The sequence below is a fragment of the Hyla sarda genome, unplaced genomic scaffold (genome assembly GCF_029499605.1).
Source record: "Hyla sarda isolate aHylSar1 unplaced genomic scaffold, aHylSar1.hap1 scaffold_707, whole genome shotgun sequence".
Classification (NCBI taxonomy): domain Eukaryota; kingdom Metazoa; phylum Chordata; class Amphibia; order Anura; family Hylidae; genus Hyla; species Hyla sarda.
In genome coordinates, this window is record NW_026610726.1 from 118,677 (window position 1) to 139,417 (window position 20,741).

General features: G+C 40.7%; 2 protein-coding genes across 2 annotated transcripts in view; one reads left to right on the forward strand and one right to left on the reverse strand.

The window, feature by feature from the left end:
• LOC130344230 (oocyte zinc finger protein XlCOF6-like) overlaps positions 1–10,670 on the forward strand; it is a 117,656-nt gene extending 106,986 nt beyond the window's left edge. The window contains exon 5 of the mRNA XM_056554400.1: positions 10,004–10,670. Coding sequence (XP_056410375.1) covers positions 10,004–10,656 — 653 coding nt within the window. The 3' untranslated portion in view covers positions 10,657–10,670. The remainder of the gene's footprint in view (positions 1–10,003) is intronic.
• Positions 1–20,741, reverse strand: part of LOC130344229 (oocyte zinc finger protein XlCOF6-like) — a 133,893-nt gene that overhangs the window by 73,864 nt on the left and 39,288 nt on the right. The gene's annotated exons all lie outside the window — the stretch shown is intronic.

The window sequence follows — 20,741 nt, forward strand, 5'->3', positions numbered from 1 at the left end:
ATTCTTGTGGTCAGTGTAAATGACAATGGGGTGTTTGGAACCCTCCAATAGATGCCTCCACTCCTCGAGTGCTAACTTGATGGCCAGAAGTTCACGATCCCCAATGGAGTAATTCTTTTCTGCCGGAGAGAAAGTTTTAGAGAAAAAACCACAAGTAATGTTACGTCCGGTAGAGTTTTTTTTTTTAAGAAGTACGGCTTCGGCTCCAACTCAGGAAGAGTCAACTTCCAGGAAGAAAGGTTTCAATGGATCAGGTCTGGACAGCACTGGTGCAGAAGCGAAGGCAGTTTTGAGACGATTGAAGGCCTCATCAGCTTGAGGAGGCCATGACTTAGGATTACCATTCTTCCTGGTCAGGGCAGGTCGGTAATAGTTGGCAAATCCCAGGAAGCGTTGGATAGCGCGGAGTCCAGAAGGGCGTGGCCAATCCAAAACCGCTGACAGTTTATCTGGATCCATTTGAAGCCCTTGGCCAGAGACTAGGTAACCTAGGAAAGGAAGACTGTTGCATTCAAAGAGACATTTTTCAATTTTAGCATACAGGTGGTTTTCACGAAGTCTTTGGAGCACTAGTCGGACATGACGACGGTGTTCCTCCAAGTTAGAGGAGAAAATCAAGATGTCGTCCAGGTAAACCACCACACAGGTATATAATAAGTCCCGAAATATCTCATTAACGAAGTCCTGGAAGACTGCAGGGGCGTTGCAGAGCCCAAAGGGCATAACTAGATATTCGAAATGTCAGTCTCTAGTATTGAACGCGGTCTTCCACTCATCACCTTTGCTGATGCGAATAAGATTATATGCGCCCCTTAAGTCCAATTTAGTGAATATATTAGCTCCACGAAGACTGTCAAAGAGTTCAGAGATCAAAGGCAGGGGATAGCGGTTTTTGATGGTAATTTTATTTAAACCGCGGTAGTCAATGCATGGTCGTAAGGATCCATCCTTTTTAGAGACAAAGAAGAACCCCGCTCCAGCAGGGGATGAGGACTTCTGAATAAAACCTCTCTTTAGGTTCTCCTGGATATACTCAGACATGGCTTGAGTCTCTGGAGCAGACAGAGGGTAGATCCTGCCCCGGGGCGGAGTGGTACCAGGAAGGAGGTCAATGGGACAATCATAAGGCCTATGAGGAGGTAAGATCTCTGCTTGCTTTCTGCAGAAAACATCAGAAAAGTCCTGGTAGACCTTGGGAAGGCCCGGTATAGGTGGAGCCACAGGGGTTTGATCAGTGGAAGCAGATGTGAGGCATCGTTTGAGACAAGAAGGACCCCAACTTTTGATCTCCCCGGTGGTCCAGTCAAGGGTAGGAGCATGACGTTGGAGCCACGGCAGGCCGAGAAGAACTTCAGAGGTGCAGTTGGGCAGAACAAAAAATTCTATTTTTTCATGATGCAGTCCAATGCTCATAGGCAGGGGTTCTGTGCGGTAGCGCACAGTGCAGTCCAACTTTTCTCCGTTGACAGAAGAAAATATAGAGCGGTTTGACGAGACTGGTCACTGGGATGCTGAACCTATTAACAAAAGAGGCCAAAATAAAATTTCCTGCAGAACCAGAGTCCAAGAAGGCCGCAGCTGAGAAGGAGGAATTGGGGTAAGGAGAAATCCGCACAGGCACAGTCAGACGTGGAGAAGCAGAATTCACACCAAGAGTCGTCTCACCCTTGTGAATTAGGTGCGTGCGTCTCTCCTGACGCGGAGGGCAGATAGGACAGTGTTTTAGGAAGTGTTCGGTACTAGCACAGTACAGGCACAGATTCCCGTTACGGCGGCGAGTCCTCTCTTGTAAGGTCAGGTGGGACCGATCCCCTTGCATAGCTTCCTGGGAGAGAAATCGCCTGGTGTGAAAAAGATCCTTTTCCTGTCGAAGTTCCTGGCGTCTTTCAGAGAAACGCATGTCGATGCGGGTGGCCAAATGGATAAGTTCAGACAAATTTGCAGGAATTTCTCGTGCGGCCAGGACATCTTTGATGTTACTGGATAAGCCTTTCTTGAAGGTCGCGCAAAGGGCCTCATTGTTCCAGGATAGCTCTGAGGCGAGGGTACGAAACTGGATGGCATATTCGCCTACGGAAGAACTCCCTTGGACGAGGTTCAGCAAAGCAGTCTCGGCTGAGGAGGCCCGGGCTGGCTCCTCAAAGACACTACGTACTTCAGAGAAGAAGGACTGGACTGTAGCAGTGGCAGGATTGTTGCGGTCCCAGAGCGGTGTGGCCCATGACAAGGCCTTTCCAGACAGGAGACTGACCACGAAAGCCATCTTAGACCGTTCAGTGGGGAATTGGTCTGACATCATCTCCAAGTGCAGGGAACACTGGGACAGGAATCCACGGCACTGTTTAGAGTCCCCATCAAACTTGTCCGGTAGAGACAGGCGGAAGCTGGGAGCAGCCACTCGCTGCGGAGGAGATGCAGGAGCTGGCGGAGGAGATGATTGCTGAAGTTGCGGCAGAAGCTGTTGCAGCATGACGTTCAGTTGAGTCAGCTGCTGTCCTTGTTGCGCGATCTATTGGGATTGCTGGGCGACCACCGTGGTTAGGTCAGCGACACTAGGCAGCAGGACCTCAGCGGGATCCATGGCCGGATCTACTGTCAGGATCCGGACTTGTATGCAGCGAGGACACTGGTGGTGGATCCTCTGTGTCAGTGAGGTCATGGCGTGGCCCGTACCAGGGGAACGGAGTCTAAGGGGTTACTGGTTTTCACCAGAGCCCGCCGCAAAGCGGGATGGACTTGCAGCGGCAGGTAACCCCCAGGTGGTTCCACCCGATAGCGACTCAACCCCAGCTGACAGCTGAGACAGGCACGGTACACAGGGACAAGGCAAGAGCAAGGTCGGACGTAGCAGAAGGTCAGGGCAGGCAGCAAGAGTCGTAGTCAGGGGCAACAGCAGAAGGTCTAGGTACACAGGCTTGGGAACACACTAAACGCTTTCACAGGGCACAAGGCAACAAGATCCGGCAAGGACAGGAAGGGGAAGTGGGTTTTTATATACATGGCACAGGTGCAGGTACTGATTAGGCCAGGCACCAATTCATGATGCACTGGCCCTTTAAATTTCAGTGAGCCGGCGCGCGCGCGCCCTAGAAAGCGGGGCCGCGCGTCGGGACTGAACAGCCAGAGGACGGGGCAGGTGAGGAGATTGGGATGCCACCCGCGGACGGGCGCGTCCCGCTACGCGGATCGCATCCCCGCCGGTGACACCAGTGCAGCGCTCCCGGTCAGTGGGTCTGACCGGGGCGCTGCACAGCGACGAACGCCGCGAGCGCTCCGGGGAGGAGCAGGGACCCGGAGCGCTCGGCGTAACACCGGCCTTATGCTTCACCCCCCCCCTTGTTTCCCTTCACCCTCTATCCTCCCTTTTCCTTCTCTTTTCTTTACGTTTACCTTCTTGTCTTTCTTTTCGTGTTCTTGGTGTTTGTTGTTCTGTATTTGATTCTTTGCTGCCAAAGAATATGAAAGATTTTCTGGTTAATTTCCGAGGACGTCATCATAGAGGAGAACTTAACCCGAAATCATTGTGACTATAATGTCTCCTCAGATGTTTTCCCAGATTATCTCCAGGAAATGGATTTTATTTCTCCATAGAATGTGGTGCGGTTTATCATCGTCTCCTCTTCTTCCCTTCAGGTTTCTCCAATCCAGGATCCTCTGCTGATATTTTCTATATAAGAGAATTCTCCTGGATGACCCATCAACCATGGAGAGAGACCGGAAAAAGATGGCCGACAGGATAATAAACCTTACACTAGAGATACTCTTCCGGCTTACTGGAGAGGTGAGGGATTCTGGGAGTGATGTCACATGACCTCATTCTTATCTATGTAATAACAGATGGATATGACTGGAGAGGTGAGGGATTCTGGGAGTGATGTCACATGACCTCATTCTTATCTATGTAATAACAGATGGATATGACTGGAGAGGTGAGGGATTCTGGGAGTGATGTCACATGACCTCATTCTTATCTATGTAATAACAGATGGATATGACTGGAGAGGTGAGGGATTCTGGGAATGTATGTAGTGATTTTAATGTGTCTCTCCATACACAGGATTACACAGTAGTGAAGAAGTCCTCTAGTGGGCGCTGTCGGGCCCCTGTGTGTGAAGGATGGGGAAGAACCCTGAGCCCAATTCCGGGGCCCCCACCTCACTCCCTGATACATGAGGAAATGGATGAACAGAAGATCCTAGAACTGATCAACAAGATGATGGAGCTGCTGACTGGAGAGGTGACCCTGCTGGGACATTATACAGTAATGGAGGGGTCTGGTGATGACTGGAGAGGTGACCCTGCTGGGACATTATACAGTAATGGAGGGGTCTGGTGATGACTGGAGAGGTGACCCTGCTGGGACATTATACAGTAATGGAGGAGTCTGGTGATGACTGGAGAGGTGACACTGCTGGGACATTATACAGTAATGGAGGGGTCTGGTGATGACTGGAGAGGTGACACTGCTGGGACATTATACAGTAGTGGAGGGGTCTGGTGGTGACTGGAGAGGTGACACTGCTGGGAATGCTGGGACATTATACAGTATACAATATTTATTCCTCATCTTATGAATCAGGGTGAAGATCTGAACAATATTAAAGCTCCAGAGACAGATGTGAGCGGTGATGAGCAGTATAAAGAGGACATTCCTACAGGAAAATATCTGAACTATATTAATGCTTTAAACATAATAGTAAAAGAAGAAGAAGAGACAGATGTGAGCGTTGATGAGCAGTATAAGGAGGACATTCCTACAGGGAAAGATCTGATATATCATAATACTACAGACATAAAGGAAGAAGAAGAGACAGATGTGAGCGGTGATGAGCAGTATAAGGAGGACATCCCTACAGGTACCTGCCCGGGTGAGTAGTAACCACTAAATGTAAAGTACAGTCACAGATTCTGCTCAGTCACCAATTATAATAATTCTTTATGACATTTTTTTAAAGGGGTACTCCGATAGAAAACAATGTTTTTTTTTAATCAACTGGTGCTAGAATTGTAAATTACTTTTATTTAAAAATATTAAAGGGGTAGTCCAGTGGTGAAAAACTTATCCCCTATCCTAAGGATAGGGGATAAGTTTGAGATCGCGGGGGGTCCGACCGCTGGGGCCCCCTGAGATCTCTCTGTACGGGGCCCCGGCTCTCCGCCGTGATAGCGGGTGTCGACCCCCGCACGAGGCGGCGGCCGACACGCCCCCTCAATACATCTCAATGGCAGAGCCGGAGATTGCCGAAGGCAGTGCTCTGGCTCTGCCATAGAGTTGTATTGAGGGGGCGTGTCAGCCGCCGCCTCGTGCGGAGGTCGACACGCCCCCTTCCCGCGGGCTGTCGGGCCTCCGTACAGGAGATCGCAGGGGGCCCCAGCGGTCGGACCCCCCGCGATCTGCAACTTATCCCCTATCCTTAGGAAAGGGGATAAGTTGCTCACCACTGAGTCACCACTGGACTACTCCTTTAATTCTTCTAGTACTTATCAGCTGTCGTATTCTGCAGAGAAAGTTGTGTAGTTCTTTCTGTCTGACCACAGTGCTCTCTGCTGACACCTCTGTCCGTGTCAGGAGCTGGTCAGAGCAGGAGAGGTTTGCTATAAGGAGTTTCTCCTACTTTGGACAGTTCCTGACCTGGACAGAGGTGGCAGCAGAGAGCACTGTGTTCAGACTGAAAAGAACTACACATCTTCCTCTGGAGCATACAGCAGCTTATTAGTTCTGGAAAGATTAAGATTTTTAAATATAAAGTAATTTAGAAACCTGTTGACCTTTTGGACCTTTTGGGGACCAGGTGATCTAAAAAAAATAAATGGTGTTCCAATGGAGTACCCCTTTAAGCCCTGTGTCCTGTCAGTCTATTCTGCTGTATACTCCTTTATTCAGTCAGAATATAAACTATAAATGATGAGAATGTGAGACGGTTGAGAATATAATAAAGGTGATTTGTTCTGATCATCTCCATCTGGTTTTGTGGTTCCTGACATTACACAAGGGCCATGAATCCGGATGATGCAGACAATCCACCAGCACCAAACATTTTCACTATAATGGATCTGCAGGATCAGAGGATTGAGCAATTGTCACTTGTAATGCAGACGCTTTAGAATCATATGTCTCCCCTAGAGCCTCCTGTGCCTCAACCGGCAGCCACCTACCCTCCTGCTCCGGCAACTATTTCTGCTGCCATAGAAGCCATTGCCTCCTGTGGGTTTACTGGATCTGCCCCGCTTCCCCAGCATTATGGGGGCGATCCTAATGAATGTAGAGGCTCCCTGAACCAAGTGGGCATTTATCTGGAAATGGTCCTGCAGTCCTGTCCTAATGATAGAAGTAAGGTAGGATTCCTGATCTCCCTCCTTACTGATAACGCTCTATCCCGGGTGAATCCTCTTTGGAGACTGATAAACGTATTATCTACGACTACAGAGACATTTCATCTCCCTGTCCGTTCTCCCTCTGCGGCAGAGCAGCTCATGTCCATGTAACAGGGGACGAGAACTGTGGCCAAGAATTCAATAGAGTTGTGTATTGTAGCAGCAGAAGTGTGCTGGGATAAGGAAGCGCTGGTGGACACGTTCTCTCGTGGACTCTCCCATATTATACAAGATGAGATTGTGGTCAGAGATCTCGAGGAGCTTTTGTCTTTCACCATCCTAATTATCTCCCTCACCCTCCATGTCTCCCTCACCTCCAAAGCCTTCCCCACCTCCCATGCCTATGGATGTGTGTCCGTTACCTATATACCCCATAACTCAGGGCCCTGATACTACCCCTGACCCTAGGCGGAGTGAACGTCCTGATAAGGAACCTACCCCTAGTTGCCTCCACTCTCCCTGAATAAACACACGCAGGAGGCTGACTATCTCACTATATGATGCTATCTAGATAAATGGATAGGAGAAGGAAAGGATTGACCTATGGTCACAATACCAAATTAAATCGTGGTTATGAAGTCCGGTAGTGACCTGTGTGGTGACTCCTTCCTGGTCTATCTGAAGATTATTGCTGCAATCTAGAGCAGTTAGCAATAAAAAATCATGATACTGATATGTATAAGATAGATGGAATGATGTCAAGATGATCAATCTAGAACAATTAGCAGCGTATATTTATAGCATGGATCATATTACTGCTGTGCTGAAGAAAACCACATGATATCAGGTGCCTCTGGGTCTGTTATATAGTTAGTATGCCATAACCTGTAAATCAGAAAGACAGGAGGTATGTACATCTATAGATGGATGATGATGAAACCTGAAAAAAGGAAAACATGCTCAAAAGAATACAATAGCAAATACCGTATTTTTCGCCCTATAGGACGCACCGGCATATAAGACGCACCCAATTTTAAAGGTGCAAAATCTAGAAAAAAAAGATTCTGCACCCAACAGTGATCTTCAAACTGCGGACCTCCACATGTTGCAAAACTACAACTCCCAGCATGACCGGACAGCCGTTGGCTGTCCGGGCATGCTGGGAGTTGTAGTTTTGCAACATCTGGAGGTCCGCAGGTTGAAGACCACTGGTATAGGAGGTAGTACTCACCTGTCCCCGCCGCTCCGGACCCGTCACCGCTGACCTGGATGTCGCTCCATCGCTGTCGCCGCGTCCCCGTGGTGTCCCCGACGCTCCGGACGTCTTTTTCCCCAGGATCCACGCTCTCCATCGCCGTCATCATGTCGCTACGCACGCCGCTCCTATTGGATGACGGGACAACGTGCGCAACGACGTGATGACGTAGAAGGAGAGCGCCAACCATGCAGGGGATCCCGGCCCAGAGCAGACACCGAGGAGGCAGGTAAGTTTCCTCCCGTTGTCCTGTAAGCTGTTCGGGACGCCACGATTTCACCGCAGCGGTCCCGAACAGCCCGACTGAGCAGCCGGGTTAGTGTCACTTTGGCTTCAGACGCGGCGGTCAGCTTTGATCGCGATCGGTGATGTCCTGTATTAGCCGCGGGTCCCGGCCGATGATGGCCGCAGGGACCGACCCGATAGGTGTGTGTATTCACCATATAAGACGCACCAACTCCCCCCCCCCCCCCCCCCCCACAGTTTTGGGGAAGAAAAAGTGCGTCTTATATGGCGAAAAATACAGTATATTAACTTAGCCACCTGCTACAATCTAAAAAAGATGGTATACACATATATCAAACGAAAAAGTGTAACAGGTTTGATAATTCTATGGCTGCTGTAAAGAGATGTTATAAAAAACAAGGATATAAACCTATCAATCGGTTTCAGTCTATCAGATGGAGACAAAATGTACATCTATATAGAGGGCTGAAAGAAGAAGCCAGAATTAACCAGACTCCTAAAATACAGCCAAATATAGACAATCTCAGCCCACCAAAATGTATGGGAGATAGAGCTTGTAGGGGTTGTCAAGAAATACTTAGCTTTAGACCCAAAACCTGGCAAGTCTCTGAATTCAAAGAAGTCACAACGCGTTTCTTGCCCTGGTCATCAGGGGACAATGGGGGGCAACGGATGGCATTGTGATGGTAGGATGGCGAATAGTATGATGCTGCCGGATAGTCAGATTGATCATCTTGACATCATTCCATCTATCTTATACATACCAGTATCATTTTTGCTGCTAACTGCTCTAGATTGCAGCAATAATCTTAGACCAGGAAGGAGTCACCACACAGGTCACTACCGGACTTCATAACCACGATTTAATTTGGTATTGTGACCATAGGTCGATCCTTTCCTTCTCCTATCCATTTATCTAGATAGCATCATATAGTGAGATAGTCAGCCTCCTGCGTGTGTTTATTCAGGGAGAGTGGAGGCAACTAGGGGTAGGTTCCTTATCAGGACGTTCACTCCGCCTAGGGTCAGGGGTAGTATCAGGGCCCTGAGTTATAGGGTATATAGGTAACGGACACACATCCATAGGCCATTTGATCCCTAGGCCCATCCCCCCTGTCCCCATCCCCTTATCCCCCCATCTTCCCTTTAGCTTTTTATCTGTAAGATCCCAGACCTGACAAGTCTCCAGATTGGTTGGAGCTATCGTAAGCAAGTACAAGATACTGCTGTTCTCTGAGTAATCATTTATATCACTGTGTGGCGTCACGCTCCGCCCCTCAATGCAAGCCTACGGGAGGGGGCATGATAGCTATGACGTCACACGCTGCCCGCCCTGTAGTCGCCAGTTATCAGTCCAGGAGCGAACACGCTTCGGGGACTGATTACAAACGGGATGCCGCGTGCATGATCCCGGGGGTCCCCAGCAGCAGGACTCCCGCGATCAGGCATCTTATCCCCTATCCTTTGGATAGGGGATAAGATGTTTAAGCACCGGAGAATCCCTTTAAGTTTGTTTTGGATTAACATTTACAATGTTTGGGTGGTTTTCTTTGATTTTGTTGTTTTAGTGATGATAATTAAGTTATATTTTAGTGTCTTTCTGTGATCCTGATTTAGTCTGACACTTTGGTTATAGTCTCTAGTTCTGTGACAGTAACAAAAACTATGCCAAATAGATATCGCTGTGATCGTATGGACCTGACTTATATATTAATGTACAGGTAATACAATATAAGATCCGTCCCACAAAAAACAAGCTCTCAAACCCAATGTAGATGGAAAAATAAGAGTTATGGCTATGAGGAGAGGAGGAAAAAAAAGAAAACACAAAAGCTTAAATGTCCTGGATCATTAAGGGGTTAATACTGATAATAAAATCTGTGTTATTCTCTGCAGATTCTTGTACCAGGAGATCAGAGGAGAATCTTATATCTTCAGATTATAAAGCAGATGATGATATCACACAAGATACATATGAAGAACATTCCATTATCCCAGATACACCCTCAGCCCTTCACAGCCAAGATCTGTCATCTCATCCTTATATACAGGTCCTGTCTTCTCAGTCATCACAGGATGTTCAGCAAAATAAGAGTCACAGAAGGGGTGTTGGACATGAAAGAGATCATACAGGAAAGAAACCATTTTCATGTTCAGAATGTGGAAAGTGTTTTACTTTTAAATCAGGTCTTGTTCAACATCAAAGAATTCACACAGGAGAGAAGCCATTTTCATGTTCAGTATGTGGGAAATGTTTTACTCAGAAATCAGACCTTGTTGTACATCAAAGAACTCACACAGGGGAGAAGCCATATTCATGTTCAGAATGTGGGAAATGTTTTACTTTTAAATCAGGTCTTGTTGTACATCAGAGAACTCACAAAGGAGAGAAACCATATTCATGTTCAGAATGTGGGAGATGTTTTGCCCAGAAATCAGATCTTGTTAAACATCAAAGAACTCACACAAGAGAGAAGCCATTTTCATGTGCAGAATGTGAGAAATGTTTTACTGATAAATCATATCTTGTCCAACATAAAAGAATGCACACAGGGGAGAAGCCATTTTCATGTTTACAATGTGGGAAATGTTTTACTCGGAAATTAAGTCTTATCGGACATCAAAGAACTCACACAGGGGAGAAGCCATTTTCATGCTCAGAATGTGGGAAATGTTTTATCCTGAAATCAATTCTTGCTGTACATCAAAGAACTCACACAAAAGAGAAGCCATTTTCATGTTTAGAATGTGGGAGATGTTTTTCTCGGAAATCGGGTCTTCTTCAGCATCAAAAAACTCACACAGGGGAGAAGCCAATTCAGAGCACATCTATATATTAACCATGTACATAGGATAGTTGACAGTAATACTTACATATATATATATAGATATATATATATATATATATATATATATATATATATATATATAATATGTCATGGCTGTAAATGTTTGCACCCCTGTAATTTTTCGAGAAAATTAAGTATTTCTCACAGGAAAGGATTGCAGTAACATATGTTTTGCTATACACATGTTTATTCCCTTTGTGTGTATTAGAACTAAACCAAAAAAAAGGGAGGATAAAAAGCAAATTGGACATAATGTCACCAAACTCAAAACATGGGCTGGACAAAATTATTTGCACCCTGAACTTAATATGTGGTTGCACATGCAAAAAAAAATAACAAAAAAAATAAGAAATCAGTGACTTCCTATAACCATCAATAAGCTTCTTACACCTCTCAGCCGGAATGTTGGACCACTCTTCCTATAACCATTAATAAGCTTCTTACACCTCTCAGCCGGAATGTTGGACCACTCTTCCTATAAGCATCAATAAGCTTCTTACACCTCTCAGCCGGAATGTTGGACCACTCTTCCTATTAGCATCAATAAGCTTCTTATACCTCTCAGCCGGAATGTTGGACCACTCTTCCTTTACAAACTGCTCCAGGTCTCTTATTGGAAGGCGCCTTTTCCCAACAGTAATTATAAGATCTCTCCACAGGTGATCAATGGGATTTAGATCTGGACTCATTGCTGACACTTCAGAACTCTCCAGCGCTTTGTTGTCATCCATTTCTGGGGGCTTTATGACGTATGTTTGGGGTCATTGTCCTGCTGGAAGACCCAAGATCTCGGACGCAAACCCAGCTTTCTGACACTGGGCTGTACAGTGTGACCCAAAATCCATTGGTAATCCTCAGATTTCATGATGTCTTGTACACATTCAAGACCCCCAGTGCCAGAGGCAGCAAAACAACCCAAACATCACTGACCTCCCCCATATTTCACTGTAGGTACTGTGTTCTTTTCTTTGTAGGCCTCATTCCCTTTTCGTTAAACAGTAGAATGATGTGCTTTACCAAAAAGCTCTATCTTGGTCTCATCTGTCCACAAGACGTTTTCCCAGAAGGATTTTGGTTACTCAAGTTCATTTTGGCAAAATGTGGTCTTGCTTTTTTATGTCTCTGTGTCAGCAGTGGGGTCCTCCTGGGTCTCCTCCATAGTGGGGTCCTCCTGGGTCTCCTCCATAGTGGGGTCCTCCTGGGTCTCCTCCATAGTGGGGTCCTCCTGGGTCTCCTCCATAGTGGGGTCCTCCTGGGTCTCCTCCATAGTGGGGTCCTCCTGGGTCTCCTCCATAGTGGGGTCCTCCTGGGTCTCCTCCATAGTGGGGTCCTCCTGGGTCTCCTCCATAGTGGGGTCCTCCTGGGTCTCCTCCATAGTGGGGTCCTCCTGGGTCTCCTCCATAGCGTTTCATTTAATTTAAATGTCGACGGATAGTTCGTGCTGACACTGATGCTCCCTGAGCCTGCAGGACAGCTTGAATATCTTTGGAATTTGTTTGGGGCTGCTTATCCACCATCCGGACTATCCTGCGTTGACACCTTTCATCAATTTTTCTCTTCCGTCCACGCCCAGGGAGATTATCTACAGTGCCATGGGTTGTAAACTTCTTGATAATGTTGCGCACTGTGGAGAAAGACAAATCTAGATCTCTGGAGATGGACTTGTAACCTGGAGATTGTTGATATTTTTCCACAATTTTGGATCTCAAGTCCTCAGACAGTTCTCTTCTCCTCTTTCTGTTGTCCATGCTTAGTGTGACACACACAGACACACAATGCAAAGACTAAGTGAACTTCTCTCCTTTTTATCTGCTTTCAGGTGTGATTTTTATATTGCCCACACCTATTACTTGTCCCAGGTGAGTTTAAAGGAGCATCACATGCTTGAAACAATCTTATTTTTCAAATTTTGAAAGGGTGGAAATAATTTTGTCCAGACCATTTTTTGGAGTTTGTTCAATTTGCAGTTTTTTCCTCCCTTTTTTGGTTTTGTTCTAATACATTTCAGGGGTGCCAACATTTATGGCCATGACTGTATAATACATCCAATATAACAATAAGAGTATATAATACGTCCAATATAAACATATAATACGTCCAATATAACAATATAAACATATAATACATCCAATATAACAATATAAACATATAATACATCCAATATAACAATATAAACATATAATACATCCAATATAACAATATAAACATATAATACGTCCAATATAACAATATATACATATAATACATCCAATATAACAATATATACATATAATACATCCAATATAACAATATAATCATATAATACATCCAATATAACAATATATACATATAATACATCCAATATAACAATATATACATATAATACATCCAATATAACAATATAAACATATAATACGTCCAATATAACAATATAAACATATAATATATCCAATATAACAATATAAACATATAATACATCCAATATAACAATATAAACATATAATACGTCCAATATAACAATATAAACATATAATATATCCAATATAACAATATAAACATATAATACATCCAATATAACAATATAAACATATAATACATCCAATATAACAATATATACATATAATACATCCAATATAACAATATATACATATAATACGTCCAATATAACAATATAAACATATAATACGTCCAATATAACAATATAAACATATAATATATCCAATATAACAATATATACATATAATACATCCAATATAACAATATAAACATATAATACGTCCAATATAACAATATAAACATATAATACGTCCAATATAACAATATAAACATATAATACGTCCAATATAACAATATAAACATATAATACATCCAATATAACAATATAAACATATAATACGTCTAATATAACAATATATACATATAATACGTCCAATATAACAATATAAGCATATAATACGTCCAATATAACAATATAAACATATAATACGTCCAATATAACAATATAAATATATAATACGTCCAATATAACAATATAAACATATAATACATCCAATATAACAATATAATACGTCCAATATAACAATATAATACGTCCAATATAACAATATAAACGTATAATACGTCCAATATAACAATATATACATATAATACATCCAATATAACAATATATACATATAATACATCCAATATAACAATATAAACATATAATACGTCCAATATAACAATATAAATATATAATACATCCCATATAACAATATAAATATATAATACATCCAATATAACAATATAAACATATAATACATCCAATATAACAATATAAACATATAATACATCCAATATAACAATATAAACATATAATACATCCAATATAACAATATATACATATAATACATCCAATATAACAATATATACATATAATACATCCAATATAACAATATAAACATATAATACGTCCAATATAACAATATAAACATATAATATATCCAATATAACAATATATACATATAATACATCCAATATAACAATATAAACATATAATACGTCCAATATAACAATATAAACATATAATACATCCAATATAACAATATAAACATATAATACGTCTAATATAACAATATATACATATAATACGTCCAATATAACAATATAAACATATAATACGTCCAATATAACAATATAAATATATAATACGTCCAATATAACAATATAAACATATAATACGTCCAATATAACAATAGAAACATATAATACGTCCAATATAACAATATAAGCATATAATAGTGTTGTGATAATTCTACGCCCCAAAAATGAATCACTATGTTTAATATGTTTAATAGCATGATGTCGGCCATTTTACGTCTAATCTAAGTAGGCCACAATTCTAAATTTTCATCTCTACAAAAAGTGCCAGTCTGAGAGAATACTTGTTGACTCTTTAGATATTTATGGCTGTTTAGATAAGACAGACAGATTAGGGGACAAGTTACACTCTCTAGACGACCCTACTACAATTCAGCCAAGGCAAAGGGGGGTGAAAGGAGAGAAAAGGGGGTTGAGATAAGAAACTGTGAAATAATTATGTCTCATCCGAACGAAAATTAGTTCTTTACCATATAATTAATATATGTATATATATATATATATATATATATATATATGGTAATCAGTAGGAGATATGATATTGTCATATACTGTTAGTATTGTAAAAGACATCAGTATATATATCTATTATCTTATATATGATTCTCATAGGGAGCATTGCTCAGTGTTATTGTAACTTACAATCAATTACCTAGACTAGACAGACAGGGAGATTCACACGTCTGTGTGAAAGAGACCTCCATGGTATTGTTATCTCTCCTATAAATTTGGATGTCTAGGTAGGTCCCAAGATGTCTATGAGAATCCAGGTTTTATTTACTTATATGTCAAAAATAATCCCTGTTTGTTAATTAGCTCCATACTTCATGTGTGGAATGTGGGTTTAAGACCAATTATTGACAGTTAACCCTTAATAGTAATGATGCTAATTTCTTAGGCAATAGCACCCCCTAGCGTATGGGTAATTGACATTAAACCGACAGGAAAGGCATTATGGGTGATATGCTTAATGCATTCTGGGTATTATAGTGATGTCATAGTCATTACCATATGTACACGCCCAACCTACATTCATTGGGGAATTCCAATTTAGGAGGTTGTGTCTAACTAATTAAACAGTCTGGTAGATGTTAGGAACTGTAGACTGTGCTGTAGACGGTGGACGGGAGAGAAGACAAAAACACTCAAAGAAAGGAACAACCCTAGAGGAAAGACTTAGACAGAAAAAGACAAGGAGGTCTTCCACTGAAAGAGGTCCACGAGATGGAAGCCATGAAAAGCCATGTGAGATCCCAGTAAGCCGGACTGATCACACGGTATCAAACCAATGGCTATCCATAACGATGAGATAGACCGTTCAATTTTCCAAGGACCAGAAGCAAGGTTCTTACATAGACTTGGTAAGAGACACAAAAATGGTATTCTGTTTCATTAAGGCTAATTGGGATAATGGTGATGGAATTATACCATTTAGATTGGCAAATAAATTAAATAATTATCTCCATATTGAGATTATAGTTTTAGGACATTGTGAGACTTCATTCTACCTGCAGAAGAATCAGGCCTCATAATCTATCAAAGCATTAAATAATTGCTTAGACATATGTTTCCCACACAGGGAATAAGTTTCCAGACATATGTTTCTTAGACATAAGTTTCCCACACAGGAAGCTTGTTTCAGGTTCTTCCTCCTAAAATATAGTCTAGAGAGATCATAAAACTCTATTTGTCTTAATGTCTTACCAAGATCATGTATAGAAAATAGTCCAGAATGGGGCAGAAGTATTCTTCCATGTTTATATCCTTAGATGGATTTGCCCATTCTTGGAGTCATGTGATTTGTAGTTTGTTAGAAGGGGGCGGAGTGTATTTAGCATTCCATATTGATATGTCTATAATTAAATATTGCCCATCTTAATATCATGAGGTTCCTCTGAATAGAGTGATATGTAACCTTTTTCTTATATGATATCCTAACCTAGTAGTTTTTGTTTTATCGTAACAAGTTACTTACTACTCACATGTATTGTTCTACTATATGTAGTCAATTAACAAGCTTATAATGTTTACAAATATATATATATATATATAATTGATATTCATTTGCATATATCATTGTGTTTATTACTCATTTGTCTATAACCTAATAACCAATAAATCTGCATACTTTTATAATACCTGTGTATTATTGTATATTGCAAAACTACATCCTTAAGCGTTAATGTCATCCCGTCATAAAAAGAACTTGTTGATATCTGAGGAAATAGTCGGACTCAGATGTGAATTGTATTGATTAGCTTTGTCTACAATTCACCAGGTCATAATTTAGATATTTTTGATAATTTTTTATTTTTCATAATTCATTTTTATGGCCATAATTCATAATTGACTTATTTCTGCACGACAATACGTCCAGTATAACTATATAAACATATAATACGTCCAGTATAACAATATATTCATACAATACGTCCAGTATAACAATATATTCATATAATACGTCCAGTATAACAATATATTCATATAATACGTCCAGTATAACAATATATTCATATAATACGTCCAGTATAACAATATATTCATATAATACGTCCAGTATAACAATATATTCATATAATACGTCCAGTATAACAATATATTCATATAATACGTCCAGTATAACAATATATTCATATAATACGTCCAGTATAACAATATATTCATATAATACGTCCAATATAAACATATAATACGTCCAGTATAACAATATATTCATATAAGACGTCAGTATAACAATATAAACATATAATACGTCCAGTATAACAATATAAACATATACGTCCAGTATAACAATATAAACATATAATACGTCCAATATAAGCTTATAATATGTCCAATATAACAATATAAACATATAATACGTCCAGTATAACAATATATTCATATAAGACGTCAGTATAACAATATAAACATATAATACGTCCAGTATAACAATATAAACATATACGTCCAGTATAACAATATAAACATATACGTCCAATATAAGCTTATAATATGTCCAATATAACAATATAAACATATAATACGTCCAGTATAACAATATGAGCATATAATACGTCCAATATAACAATATGAGCATATAATACGTCCAATATAACAATATAAACATATAATACGTCCAATATAACAAAATAAACATATAATACGTCCAATATAACAATATAAACATATAATACATCCAATAAAACAATATAATCATATAATAAGTCCAATATAACAATATAAACATAATACGTCCAATATAACAATATAAACATATAATACATCCAATATAACAATATAAACATATAGTACATCCAATATAATCATATAATACATCCAATATAACAATATAATCATATAATACTTCCAATATAACAATATAAACATATAATACGTCCAATATAACAATATAAATATATAATACGTCCAATATAACAATATGAGCATATAATACGTCCAATATAACAATATGAGCATATAATACGTCCAATATAACAATATAAACATATAATACGTCCAATATAACAATATATACATATAATACGTCCAATATAACAATATGAGCATATAATACGTCCAATATAACAATATGAGCATATAATACGTCCAATATAACAATATAAACATATAATACATCCAATATAACAATATATACATATAATACATCCAATATAACAATATAAGCATATAATACATCCAATATAACAATATAAGCATATAATACATCCAATATAACAATATAAATATATAATACGTCCATAAATAAATATATGATCTTGGCGCTTCCTTGTCTGTGGGTGTAAACTGCTCTAGTTTTGTGATTTTGTGCACCGTTCCTGCTGCCGGGTATATACTATGGGTCTCTGTCTACCATAGATATGTATCGGAGTACTAGTAAAATCAACAAATTAACATATACCAGCGCTGAAAGGGTTAAAAAAAAGAGATCCTTTTCTTGTTGAATGCTGATGTAATCTGCAGATTGTGGTAATAATCCTCAATGTGTCAATGGTCTAGATAATAATAAAATGAATATGTGTATTGATGGAATTGGGTAGAGGAGACAACATGGAGTCTCTTTTTGATTTCATATTCTCGGTCTAAGTGACCGCGTTCTATCATTCTTGTTTTTCTACTAATTTATGGACTGGAGATATCACGGCTAGTGGACGCAGGAATGCAGAACTTTATCTTTCTCTCCTACAGATGTGTTTAGAAATAACGTCTTGTTATATTCCAGCTTAATCATGTATCTTTTTTATATATATATCCAAGTTACTTCTATGTAAATGATTTATGGTTTCCTGTGATGAATACAATTTAAAGTTTACTGTGCGTGTCATTGAAAATCAGGTTTATAAGAAAATACATTTTGAGAAGAGGGTCAGAGTTATACTGCCCTCGGTTATACTTACAGCACTTGTCTGTGTCTTCATTTGAGTGGCGAGGCACAAATTGGGATTCCACCAACAGAAGACGACTCGACCTTTGGGGTCGAACCTAACATTTTGTGCCCGACTCACAGGGACCTGCTGATATTACAAGGAGTATCTCAGCTATAGTGCGGGACCACTACGGCTCGGGCTTCCGGAGACCACAGATTGAAATCACCTGGCCAGGTAAGAAGAAGCTTTATCTTCTTATATCTGTGCCCTCCTGAGATCTGTGGCTGTGGGTCCTGCACTTAGACTGGGTTTTAGAATAGCTAAACTCCTGTGATAGTGGGTCTATTTGAATAGACAAAGAACCAATATACCTTCTGTCGGTTGGATAAGTACACTGTTACTCCGCAAGGAGACATGGAATGAATGTATGAGCCAAGAGAGGATGGTATGTGATTTTATGAGGGTATTGCCGAACTGATCTGTGAAAGCGCCTAACGGGGTCACAGATTATGCTTAAATCCCATATTATCACATAAACCATTATCTGGTTGCTAGCATGAGCCTGGAATACATCATAAGTCCAGGACAGGATTCGTGTGATAAGCCTGTGTAGTCTGGGGGGAATAAGGTGGGGTAAAAACACATCTAGAAGGACACTGACCCTATAAGAGTGATGTGGATGAAGGTGAAAAGGCCAGGTGAGCCTTTTAGCATATTAGTCGCCTAGGAGGAAGGCAACGAGGGAAAGACACCTACGGGTTTCCCCAATAAGCTACCTAGGACCGGATGGCTAGTATGAGTTAGCTAATGTCTAATACAGAATTGTCATGCATCACAGGTAAAGGCCAGGAGAGCCTTTTTAACCTATTAGTCGCCTAAGAGGACGGCAACGGGGGAAAGACACCTACAGGTTTCCCCAATAAGCTACTTAGGACCGGACGGCTAAGGATGGGTCAGCTAATGTCCAAGAATGACGGAGAACCCCAGATACACGCTCTTAAAACAATCCTTGAAGAGTTACACGGCAAGGATGCAGTAATCCAGCTAGGGAGAATACTGCAGGAATTCCATGTTCCAAAAAATGACCAATTGAATCCAGAGGTTTGGAAAAATATTTCAGACAGAAAGAAAGGCATAGTGAAAGATCACAATTGGGATGCCTGATCAGTACCTCCACACAATGTGTTGAGGAAGGTTGGACATATGACGATAAGAAGAAAGAATGGAAAATAGAGACCTCCAGACAGACGTTTATTACCTCTCTTAAAAACTCTTGTACACAAAGACAGAGAGAAAGGGGGACGGTGACAGTAGGTACTCAAACCCCGACCCAGACTGTATCTGACTATTACCCTAGTCTAGAAGGTTCGGACATGAACAGTGACGCAATACAGAGACTCTTTGTATGTGCTTTTGTGGACGGTCTAGGACCCCAGAGAAGGGAACAACTGAAAGCCCAGGGGATAGGACCTGACCTACGGGGAGCCCCTAAAAAGACTACAATAGCATATGTCTCTGAAAAATCCCAAGGTGGGGGCCGGAATAACAAAGGAGACAGACCCCGGAAACCCCCAATTATTATTGTGACAAGTCAGGACACATAAAAAAGAACTGCAGAAAACGTATTGCTGACGAGGGGAGTGACAAGCAGGACTAAAGGGATGTACGGAGTTAAGAATGAAATCAGAATGTGACAGTGATGGAATACTGAGTAATCAGCGTTTGGAGAGATAGCAGGTTATGGGAATGTTGACAAGTTGAGTTGACTAAAGCGAAGTGAAGGAAATAGAAGCTTTCTGTGAAATCTATGTGTATGTTTGTTATTTCCATACAAATTGTTTGTTTTGTCAAGTTGTGTTGTCTACTGTGTATGCAGGACATGGGGTGTCTAACATGCTACATTTTTACGTGAGTCTTGTGAGGGTAGAGAACGTGAAATTAAACTCTTTTTTTTTTTTTTTTTCTCTCCTATGGGAGGTATGATACCTTTATGGTCTAAAAATGGCGTCCAGGTACTAGCCAGCGCCCAAAAATTCCAGGAGGAGGGGCTTGTACGTCACATACTGTAAACGAAGAAATAAGTGTTTACCT